This window comes from Maylandia zebra, linkage group LG3 (assembly GCF_041146795.1).
Source record: "Maylandia zebra isolate NMK-2024a linkage group LG3, Mzebra_GT3a, whole genome shotgun sequence".
Classification (NCBI taxonomy): domain Eukaryota; kingdom Metazoa; phylum Chordata; class Actinopteri; order Cichliformes; family Cichlidae; genus Maylandia; species Maylandia zebra.
In genome coordinates, this window is record NC_135169.1 from 56,058,704 (window position 1) to 56,070,715 (window position 12,012).

Below are 12,012 nucleotides of genomic sequence, written 5' to 3' on the forward strand. Positions count from 1 at the left end.
GATTTAGGCTAAGTGCCTTTTGTTTAGATGAACTGCTGGACTTCCAGACCAGCAGGTTTAGGGAAGTCTTTATGGGGTCACACTCTGACCCCCCCCCCCCCCACCACACACACACACACACACACACACACACACACACACACACACACACACACACACACACACACACACACACACACACACACACACACACAGGCAACGTACTCTTTGTTTGTATGTAGACGTCATATGTTAATGAACGTCATATGTATATTCATGTAACCTCAATAAAAGAGCAGTGTTACGGGGGAGCGGACGAGAGCAACTGGGGTGAAGCGAAGGAACGGCGTTTGTCCGGTTCTCTCCCGTGCACGGGAAACATGAAGAACTTTGCCTACTCGTGTCTTGCTTTGCTATGTAATTAAATTGTCCTTAACGTTCCAACGAATAGGTTTATGCTACAAACCTATCACTGAGGTTAACTACACAACCCCTCGCCACCTCCTTATACACAGGAGTGAGTACAAAAGGGTTCGTACGGACGCATCAGCCGGCCGTCCTTCTGCTCGACACTGTTAGCTGAAAGATGATCGGATCATCCTCTGTCCTGTATTTAAGGCTGAGAGTCTTTGTCCAGTCTCTTTTCCACAGCTACTGTCCACAGCACTGATCCACCTGCAGCACAGCCCCACTCAGTTGTTTTATGATTTACATTGTGCACGTTTCCCTTCCACTGAGCTTACAAAACCTCTGACAGGAGAAGTCAGGCATGTGTTTCCCCCACCTCCCCTTTTAGGCAGTAATAAAATAGAAAACAAACAATCAAACAGGCTAAAGCTAGAGCACAAGCAAAGACAGCACCGGTGACTAAGTTCTCCCATACTGGACGTACGCTACCACGTGGGCTCAAACAGCAGCACATCAGCTCAGTTTACATACTGTTGACATCTTCATCAGAGGGTCAGCAGGGAGCGCTGCTGAGCTGCAGTGGTCTCCACCAGAGTGACGGAGCAGGAATCACAAACAGCACAAACCCACCGTGTTGTTTCTACCCTGTTCAGGAGATCTGAGCCCCCATCCCTTTTTTTCATGTTGCAGCTCTGCACTGCAGGCCCTGAACGCCTCCCGGTTACCCTCAGTGTGCTTAGAGTTTAATTTACAACCGACGAGCTCACAGATCATCTGCAGGCAGGTGAACGAACCCTTAATGTGAGGATAATAGCAGAGCTGAGCTGAGGTCAGAAATAGTCAGGAACGGTGTCGACACAGTGAAGTCAGCTGTTTGGGAATTTGTCTGATTATCAGTTTGGGGGGGGTCGGTGTTAAATAACAAAGGCGGTGTAGGATGGAGAGAGGAGGAGGGAGGGAGCAGTGATGATATGAAGTCAGAATACACATGTGGCAGACATAAGGGGGTCAGACAGGAGCAGCATCAGTCTCTGCTCTGTTTTGTTAATAACGTAGAAAAATAATTTTGTACAATCAAGCTACATCGACGGACGCTTTACCTCACGTACCCTAAAATGAAAAAGTAGTGACAGTAAGATGGAGGCTGCACATGACACCATGACTGAGTTCACAGCTGTTGCTTTGATTCTAACGTTTAAGACTTTTGGCATCGACTCCGTTTTAATAAATGAGTGCTGGGAGGCGTCGTTTGACTTCAGGAGCTCCTGCGATGCTCCTGCGATGCTCCTGCGATGCTCCTGCAATGCTCCTGCAATGCTCCTGCAATGCTCCTGCAATGCTCCTGCAATGCTCCTGCGATGCTCCTGCGATGCTCTTACTCTGCGGGAGAAAACCAAAAACCAAAAGTAGCAAACATGGAGCGATATGACTCGTTTAGATTTTGGGAAACGTGCATCGACAGGTACAGTGTCCTTTTCCCCGCGTCTTTAAAAATAATTCATGCATAGATCCCCCACTGAGAAAACCCTTTTATATACTTTCTCCTTTGTACACATTTTATATAGAACTATATATAATATCATTTCTCTATATCTATATTTTCAGAAAAATTCTTTCCACACAATAAAAAACAACAATTAAACAAATGCTTCAAACAAAACAACAAAAAGAGAGAAGATGGAAGAAAGAAAATCACGACTGAGGCCAGTTTGGCACTTTGTCATGAGAACATGACAGAACTCTGTTAGTTGACGGTAAATAGCGAAACTCTATTTTTCTTTGGTTTTTCTTCTCCCTCGATGAGAAATGAAACACAGCAGTACTTACTTGGCACCTAAAAATGCTGGTCGAATGAAAGATATCAGTGTTTTCATAGTTATATGTTTAGTGTACGCCTCCCCCTCCAGACTGCTCAGCAGATCGGGAATTTTTAGAGAAGAGCAGGAGGGAGGCGTGTCAAATGAGAGGAAGAGAGCAGTAATAAAACACGGATGTAGAAAAGAGAAGCATAATGTGCACATAACACACAGGAGATGGAAAAAGAGATGACGCCAACGTAAAAAAGAGAAAACAGCGAGGAGCGAGAGAGCATTCGTCCCTTTGACAAATGTTGGAGGTCTTGAGCCTGGAAACAGCAGACCGTCTTTGAAAACAGTATCTTTGAAAGATCTGAGTCACCCACCCCAAACTGCTCATCTGCTGCTGGACACTTCAGTTGCACCTCCACATGCCACCAGTGGAGGGAGCTGCCAAGTTTCACAGCACATGACGCAGCAGGTGTAGTTGCTTTTGGAGAAAGAAGAGAATAAGAGGACAGAACGAAGGCCCACGTCTAGAGGCCTCCCTTCCAGAGCGGTAGCAGAGCCAGTGTTCCTGGTCCCTAGGTGGCGCTGTGTCGGGCCTGTCCCTACTATACCCTGGTGGTGGAGTGGGGGTGGGGCAGGGTGTTGTTGTGGCCGGTGGAGGGGAATGTGTTGAAGGCGTGAAGAGGCTGCATGCTGGTGATGGTGCTGGGGATCACGGTGATGGTGTATGGCGTCATCAGCGGCACGTTGTCGGGGGCGCGGCGCAGCGCCAGGGTGTAGTCGGGAGGGCAGGCGGGCCGCAGGATGTCGTGGGGTCGCAGGGGCTCCATGTCGTGGTGAGCGTCGTGCTCCCAGTCCTTCATCTGCAGGGACATGATCTCCTCCTCCTGGCTGTGAGCCAGGTCGTTGGCGGGGCCGCCCCGCTGAGGGGACAGCCGGTGCCGGCGCATCTCGTGCCGCTTGTCACGCTTGTAGTAAAGGGCGGCGAAGGCCAGGATGTTGAGGAAGAAGAGCGACGCTCCAACTGCAACTGTCACGCTCAGTTCGGTGGAGTAGTCGCGGGTGTGTCTGGGAAAGAGGTCCTGGGGCGGGCGCTCTGAGCCCTCGGGCTCAGGATCTGATGGGAAGGTAGGGTAAGGATGACGAGTGGTTCGAGGAACGTTGTTTCTGGGCCTCATGGTGCCGGGGTCACGGCCTGCGGGGGAGCGCGTAGTGGTGGGAAAGAGCACGTCGTGCAGGCTGTGAAGATGAGGGACTAATTCCAGCCAAAAGGCCACTTTGTTAGCTCTGTAGTTGTCTCTGACACGAGGTTTCAAACCGATGTGAAGGTACTGCTTGTCCTTCCAGTTGAACTTGGTCCAGATGACCTCCTCGAAGCGGTTGGGCTTGGTATGAATGAACTCAGTGTCCTGAGGGACGGGCAGGTTGGGGTCCCTGGTGGAGCATAAAGGTTAAACGTTTCAGTTCAAAGTTATATTCAGTCTCCATTATAAGTAACATGTGGCATCAATACACTGAATACAGACAGGAGGCCCATTCTCTGTGCAACCTTTAAACTATCTAAGACCAACCGGCTGCTCTGGGATCTGGATGCTTTTGGTGAACCAGTATGTTCAATTCTTCAAAGCCACACGGGGATTAAACTAGCAACCCAGATTCAAGTATTCAACATGACTAGAAGGCTGTCAGAGAACATACAGTAACGTGTACAGTTTACACTACTGTGACATGAGGCCTACCCAGTCTTTGCGAAGTTAGTCCAGTAAGTCATGACCACAGCGCTCAGCATCACATCGTTCTTGGAGAAGTTGCAGGGGAACAGGTCCGTGGCACCGATCATCGGTACGCCGAACACGTAAGGTATCTCGTCTCCGTGCGCGGCGTCGGCCCACTCGGGCCGCGTCTCGGTGTGGCAGTGGTGGTAGAACGTGTAAAAGTAAACTGGGGACTGAAACTCAGCATGGAGTTTGGCAGTGGCCACAGCTGGTGCCACCCACTGGTGGTCCGTAAACAGGAAGTGAGTGAGAAATCTAGAGAGGAAAAAAAAGTCTTTCTGATAACAGAAGGAGTGACAGGCAGCAGAGAGGAAGCATGACTGCATTATCCAAACATGTCTGTACTGTGACTGTGGTCCGGCTGTGAGGGGTTCGCAGGCCGATCTGTCAGAAACACCGACACTGAGATTGGGAGCCCACTACCTGGGGGATGATAGCATTACTGCCCACAGAGCCTCAAAGGTTAAGGCGCAGACACGCCGTGATGTGGATGAGTGGCTCTCTTTAGCACGCTTGTCTTGTTTGATGCACTTCACTGGGCTCACATGTTACTGATTCCATTCTTTACTCGCATGTTTTAAACGCTTAAAGCACTTTCACAGGTTTTTATATTCTTTTGAAAATTCATGTGAACTCAAGCTGTCAGAATTGTAATGTAAGCTTTGATAATTGTCCACATTTGTCATTTTGACGATTATCCGTTTATTTTAATGAATACAGCAAACAGAAAAAAACGAACAAATCAACAAACGCGGCTCCTAATGAGACAAAACCTGATGATGCTGCAAAATGCAGTTAAATGAGAGGAGGCTGTAAAATGGAATAACTGAAAAAGTGGCAGTGTACAGAGGTGGCGTCCTCACCCTCTGGGTAGCCGTAGAGGTTGTCAACAAAGCTGGAGATGGTGTAGTCGAACGCCGCAGCTGAGATGCCGTCGTTGTCCTCACTGTCGTCCACAAACTTCAGCCCCTCTCCCTGGTTCACTCCTATCAAGATGTCATAGTTTAGGAGCTCCCCCTGGTGGAGCAAATAAGGAAGAACATGCTGAGTGCTGGAACAGAGCCTGTGTGCATCACAAGTCTACAACAGGAAGTGCAGCTGAAGCACAGCTTTGTGAATTGGCAGCATTTCATTTCCCAGTAAACAAAATAAAGATTAGCTGTTGCCATGAAATTCCTACTATAAACTGTAAATACTGCAATATATGCAGGGTTCATACACATTTTTAGGGTCAAATTCAAGCACTTTTTAAGCACATTCAAGGTCAATTTTCAAGCTTTTCCAGCACATTACCAAAAAAGAAGCATGTTTCACTTTGCATCACCTCAGTAAGACCTTGTAAAGATTTAAACAAATCATCTGAGGTCGATTTAAATGTCTTTTGTTCCCCTTTTGTTAAAAGAGCAGCACACAAAAATACAGAAAAAGGAAACGGTTGCCTTACATGCATATAGTGTACAAACTCAAAAAACACATTCCTCTTAAAAATGCGCAAATGTGAACAAATCAACTTGTTAGAGATCTTCATCTCCACTGTAAATAAACAACAAGCCAGAGAACAAGAAAACTGCACCAAACACCACAAACACCAACAAATTAATGTCTTCTCATCAGACATTGAAGCTTCTTTCCTGTGTGACATAAAAAATAAGAGACAGATGTTTGTTTGTTTCTTTTAACTAGTTAAGCACCCACGTTCAGTCATCCACCCATTCACACACACATTCACACACTGGTGATGTAGCTACAGCCACCCTGGGGCGCCACCAGGCCCTCTGACCACCACCAGTAGGCAACGGGTGAAGTGTCTTGCCGGGTGAAGTGTCTTGCCCAAGGACACAACGACCGAGACTGTCCAAGCCGGGGCTCGGTCGTTGTGTCCTTGAGCCACGATCGCCCAGTGGGGACATGGGGACATTTCAATTTCCAGCAGGAAGCTCCCCCTTTTTGTTAAACCCTTTAGATCAGGGGTCGGCAACCTGCGGCTCTTTAGTCCTTATAGTGCGGCTCCGCGTGGTTTGGGGAAATAAATTAGCTGAAGTGTATTTTATTTATGTTAGTTCTTTTTTTAACTTGTAGTTCTAAATTGGAAGATTATTGTGATTTTGCAATATACAAATAAAATTATATTTTGTTATTTTTTCATCGCTCAAAATAAGCGTCACACTCGCGGAAGCCGGTGTACCCGGCGAAACGCCGTGCATTTATCGAGCCTTTCAACCCCAGATAGGCCAATTATGGCTCTTTGGCTCTTTGGGTCTTAAAGGTTGCTGACCCTTGCTTTAGATGAACAGAGTTTTTTAATTAAATACATATTCTTCAATAAATGTTCTCTTTTATAAAAAGTAGGATAATTAAAAAAACTTTTATTATACTTCTATTGCGTAGAAAAAAAACTGTCTTGTTTTCTGTCGTCTGTTATATAATATTAGGGATGTTTGTGACAATTAATTTCTTAATCGGCTGGACTAACCAATAGTCCACAACCAGGAAACACTGAAATTTTACGTTAAGTTTGAAAACAGTTTAAAAAAAAATACCCCATTCCAAAATGTCTTGTGACAATCTCATTGGCTTAGGGAGTGATGATGTCATAGATCTTAAGAATCTTAAGTCCTTTGATGTTTTTCCTTAAGTAGGGGTGAGAAACAGCAAGTTTTAGTTCGTTTCAGCAGCATCTGTGTTTGCAGCCTACAAAACGTTCACCACAAGCTCTTCAAAGTCATCGTATAGAAACTCCAACATGTTTCCAAGAAAAAAACAACCAATTCAAAAAGATTACGCCGCCTCTCCTTCCTGGCGTGGCCGGCCAATTTCCCCAAATGGCGTCTCATCCTTCCAAAGGGCGTTAGAGGAGAGTAGGAAGGAAAACTACCTTCTCCAGAAAAAAATGCAACAAATTGAAGAAGAGAAACTTCAACTGGAGGACAAATGTAGACGAATGGAAGCCCAAAATAAAGAGCTGGAAGACAGACAACAGCGCCAGCCGGACATAAAAATTATTAATGAGGGCTGGGGAATCAAGTTTGCTCAGAGCCGAGAGCAGATTGTGCACCTCATTAAAGAAAACAGGCAAAAGAGTGCAGAACTAAAAGAAATGACCAACCAGCTCCAAGACAAGAAAACGATGACTGATAAGATACAACGGGATCTCCAATACATGGACCGAAAAAATCGGCTCCTCCAAAGACAGCTCCATGAAGCTGTGGAAGAAAAGAAAGAATTCCTCCAACAGAAGGAAGAGCAGGACAAAAAGCAACGAGACATGCAGCACGAACTGAAGAGCATGCAGGAAAAATACCGCATGCTGAAAGAAAGCCTGGATGAAACACTGCGCCAAAATAAAGACCTTCTTCAACAGAAAGAGCAACAGCAGGAAAGACTGAAAGAAGGAAAACGTGTCGTCCAGGACTTTGAGTCTAAAAATCTAAAACTGCAAGAGTTTTGTAATCAAGTGGAAGAAGAAAAGGACAAACTGGAGAAACGCTGCTCACAGATGCAGAGAAGGATCGATCAGATAGCGAGAAACAACTCCGAGCTCGTTAAGGGGATTTTGGTGGAATTCAATAACTTGAAGCGTGAACACACTCAAATGCAGGCGCAAAAACAACAAGAAGACAAAATACATGAAGACCTGCAGCTCACGCTCCAAGAAATCCAGAAAAGAAACGAGCAGTTAGAAGACAAGCACAAAGAGGTCCAACAGAGAAATGCAGACATGCACAAGGACAAGCTGATACAGGAGGCAACATCCAAACAACTCAAAGACAAGCTTGAAGAACAACAAGCAACATTGGAAGAGGTGGAACAAAGATGTGAGAAACTTGAAGAACAAAACGCAGAAACCATCGATGAGCTGAGAAATCTCATCCTGGAGAAAAAAGCGCTCGTGGAAAAGTGCATGAAAAAAAAGAAAAAATGGTTCCACTTGTTCCGGAGGAGAGAGGCTACTGCTTCCTCACCTGATGTAGCCTCGTCTTGCTCCACCTCTGTTAACCCCCCCAACCAGTCCCGGCCGTTGACTGTCCCCTCCTGAGCCTGGTTCTGCCGGAGGTTCCTGCCCGTTTAAAGGCAGTTTTTCCTCCCCACTGTCGCCAACTGCTTGCTCAGAGGGGATTGTTGGGCTTTTCTCTCCTCTGCCTTGTTTCTTCATTTACTTGTTTAACTTTTTTCAACTTATCTAAATAATAAACCAATTAAATTTATCCTTTGAGTATTTTTCATCTGATCTTTACAGAATCTTTCCAAAACATTTTCAAACATTCAGATCTGTCTTTTATTTTCTTCTTGAAGCCTCATAAATGGTGAACTAAAAACCCGGAACATGGTTTGAAACATAGTTTCAGCTGAAACTGGCATAACATGCTGTGTGTGTGTGTGTGTGTGTGTGTGTGTGTGTGTGTGTGTGTGTGTGTGTGTGTGTGTGTGTGTGTGTGTGTGTGTGTGTGTGTGTGTGTGTCAGGGTATCACTAGTTAGGTCATCATGTTTAGACTCATTCACTCCAAAATTATTTAGGCCAAATCTTTAAAACAGTGTCATTTCATACACATTTTCAATTCACTTCAATCGCACAAATGCAGAAATAATTATTTGCAGTATCTTATTTATTATGAGAATGTCATGCCTGATCATTTGTACCTACACCACCAAAAATGGGGGCAAAAGGGAGGAGATGATGTTTAATCGGTTATAAGAAAAGGTCAGAAATATAAGTGCCGACATGAGCAGTGTCCACAGAAACCTCTGACTCTCAGCTCAAAGCTCATATAAACCATTTCTACAACCAGCAAACAAACAAAGACACCGAACAGTTAAAAGAGCAGTGACGTCACCACGAATCTGTGGTCAGGTAATATCCATGTTTTGATTGATGATTTTCTGGAGTTAAATGTGAACCGAAGCATATTTTGGGTGTTATATGCTATTAAATACTTTTTAATTTATTTAAAAGTATTTAATAGCATATAACACCCAAAACATGCTGGGTGTGGAAATAAAAAAATCAGAATTTCCTCTGTTTGAGTCACAGTAACTTTGACATAGTAACATTTGCAGTAAGTCCTAAATGTTCACCTTTAAAATCCCTCCCTCTGTTCATTTTGCCCACATCATGTTTCAGTGGTTGGCCTCAGGTTCTTCAGCTTCCTGACAGTCTGAAGTCAGCTGACAGAGTTTCACCTGCTAAATACACAGAAAATCTTGTTAAAGCCGCACAGTTTGCCCAACAGTAATATTCCCATTAAGCCCTTTCTAAACACTTTATAACAATGTGTCATCACTAAATTATAAACTTCTTCTCCAGATCTGCACGACTGCACTTAGTCACAGACTTTATTTAATTGTCCTGCGGCTGCTATCATATATTTTACCAAACAGTTCTTCTCACACAGTCACAGATATATTTCTCTCAATGCAAACTTCACTCATGTCTCAGACAGGAAACTTGAGTTTTTCTTTTTTTTCTGTCCCCACTCATTCAACTAATTTGCATATTGAGTCACATCTCGAGAAGTTGCCCTGACAACAGAAATGCATATTCAAAACATTGCTGCATAATTCAATTATTATTATTTTATTTTTATTTCTACAGTCGTCACTTCTTTTGCTCAATCAGCTGGAAACCACTTCTAATTCACTATTTTAAACCTGCTTTAAGCTTCTAATCCCTGGTTGGTCCTCCCAGTCTCTTTTTCCTTGTCACAACAGTCCCTCTATTGTCCTGCAACTTCCTGAGTTATTCCTCAGCTTCAGCCTTTAAGTGTGTTAAATCTACACCATTCAGCATTTATGTCATGTATTCACATTCATGAGTGTAAGCATGTCTTCATTGCGTGTATGTTGTGTGTTCATATTAATATTGAGTGTAAGCTGGTCTTCGTTGCCTCGATGTGTTTTTATAATCAGATTTAATTCCTGCATCTTTGCGCTGAACTGTGGATTCAAACTGTCTCACTTCTGATTCTCTCCAAAAACAATTTCACATGTGACAATTTCTACATGTGTGTTTTCTATTTTTCTATTCATTTATGTATTATTAGTTCATTTATTTCTTTATCTCTCTCTCTCTCTTACTTTTTTTATTTACCTTTCTGTTGCGATGCTCTGGATGTTTCTAAACCCCACAAATGCAGTCTCACTGTTCAACCCAATTTTCCTATGCTGGCATCCTGGCAGCTGCACGCTTGACTTTTCTCAGTTCATGGGCAGTTATTTTGCACCTTGGTTTTTCCACACGCTTCTTGCGACCCTGTTGACTATTTTGAATGAAACGCTTGATTGTTCGATGATCACGCTTCAGAAGCTTTGCAATTTTGAGACTGCTGCATCCCTCTGCAAGATATCTCACTATTTTTGACTTTTCTGAGCCTGTCAAGTCCTTCTTTTGACCCATTTTGCCAAAGGAAAGGACGTTGCCTAATAATTATGCACACCTGATATAGGGTGTTGATGTCATTAGACCACACCCCTTCTCATTACAGAGATGCACATCCCCTAATATGCTTAATTGGTAGTAGGCTTTCGAGCCTATACAGCTTGGAGTAAGACAACATGCATGAAGAGGATGATGTGGACAAAATACTCATTTGCCTAATAATTCTGCTCTCCCTGTAGACTTTTGTCTTATCGCCTTAACCTCCATGGTCTCAAATTCTTTAAGGATATAATTTCTTTTAACCGGATTAGGGCAAATTTCATTTATCAAAATATTCCTGATCACTTTGTTTGTAAACCTGCTGTCACCAAATTCAACTCCAGCTATGCAGAGCTGCCTCAGTCCAGGAGAAATTTTAGAGTGCACAATATCTTCTTTTATCATTGATCTCAAAGGGACTGGGATGGCTTTCACTGGGGATTTATATCTCTTAGCAGTACATCTTACATCAAATTTCTCACAAAACGTCTCATGTTTTAGTAAGACCCCATTATCATCCATAAAATGAGCTACAGCCCAAATCCCTTTAGATCTCCATTCATCCACGTACACAGATTTCCTACACAAACGGATATACCTGTTGTTCCATATAGGGGTGTTGTGAGGAGTAAAGCTATGTTTATAGATTAATTTCCAGTAGAGACGGACCTGCTGATGGAAAGCTGAGAGTTTAACAGGTAACGAACTGCAATCAAAGTCACAACGTAACAAAAAGTCTATTCCACCCATTTTGCCAAAAATCACATTGGGAATAATGTTCCAAAAGGAATTTTTGTTCCTAATGAAAGATCTTAACCATTTCAATTTTAGTACACCATTCATAACATCAAAGTCAGTGGCATTAGCCCCACCCTCTTCATAATTCTTAATCACATCATTTTTCTTTATATAATGACATTTGTTCCTCCATATGAACCTAAAATTAAGAGTATTTATAGATTTAATTAGTTTTGGAGGTATGGGCAGAGAAAAGGCTGGATAGATGAGTCTGGACAGACTGTCCATGTTGGTTAGCAAGATTCTCCCAAACAGAGTTATGTCCCTTTGCAGCCACATGTTTAAAATTGACTTACACTTTTCTATATTGGTACAGATATTCTTATTTTCTGTTGATGTCTTATCCTTGCAAATTACAATGCCCAGATACTTCACCTCTTTTTTGATCTGCATATTATTTATTGCTTGCAGGGGACACTCATGCAGAGCTAGAATTTTGCATTTATTAATATTCAGCTGTAGGCCAGAAGCTTTGGAGAAATGGTTGATCGCCTGCAAGGCTAAAGGAATCTGGTCCTCATTTTTTAGAAACAGGGTGGTATCATCTGCCAGCTGACTGATTATTATCTGTTCACCCATCACAGTTAACCCCTCAATGTGACTGTTTTTAATCAAAATAGACAACAGCTCAGCAACCATGATGAACAGAAGTGGTGAGCTGCTACATCCCTGCCTTATCCCTCTATTAACCTCAAACCTTGAACATGTACCATGTTCTAGCAAAACAGAGCTGTTAATGTCATTATATAGCATCTCTATAACATTGATAAATTCCTCTCCAAAACCAAAAGACTGCAGAGTTTTTAATATGAACGTATGTTCAACTGAGTCAAA

At 43.3% G+C, this 12,012-nt stretch overlaps 2 protein-coding genes across 2 annotated transcripts in view; one reads left to right on the forward strand and one right to left on the reverse strand.

Annotated features, from left to right (window-relative positions):
* Positions 1 to 12,012, forward strand: part of LOC143416814 (protein NLRC3-like) — a 233,180-nt gene that overhangs the window by 188,397 nt on the left and 32,771 nt on the right. The window lies entirely within an intron of this gene.
* LOC112432863 (neuroligin-2-like) lies at positions 1,748 to 6,712 on the reverse strand. The gene is made up of 5 exons (XM_076877846.1): positions 6,674 to 6,712; positions 4,814 to 4,984; positions 4,313 to 4,386; positions 3,932 to 4,222; positions 1,748 to 3,626 (listed from the first exon to the last, which is right to left on the reverse strand). The coding sequence occupies exons 1-5, from the start codon at positions 6,710 to 6,712 to the stop codon at positions 2,798 to 2,800; spliced, it is 1,404 nt and encodes a 467-aa protein (XP_076733961.1). The 3' UTR covers positions 1,748 to 2,797.

Excerpts from the sequence above, each read along its gene's own strand:
- LOC112432863 (XM_076877846.1), bottom strand. The coding sequence starts at position 6,712 with ATGTTGGAGTTTCTATACGATGACTTTGAAGAGCTTGTG. Across the intron at positions 4,387-4,813 it reads AGGGTGAGGACGCCACCTCT|TGGGCTCCCAATCTCAGTGT; the intron begins GTACACTGCCAC and ends TCCCCCAGGTAG. Across the intron at positions 4,223-4,312 it reads ACAGCCGGACCACAGTCACA|ATTTCTCACTCACTTCCTGT; the intron begins GTACAGACATGT and ends TTTCCTCTCTAG.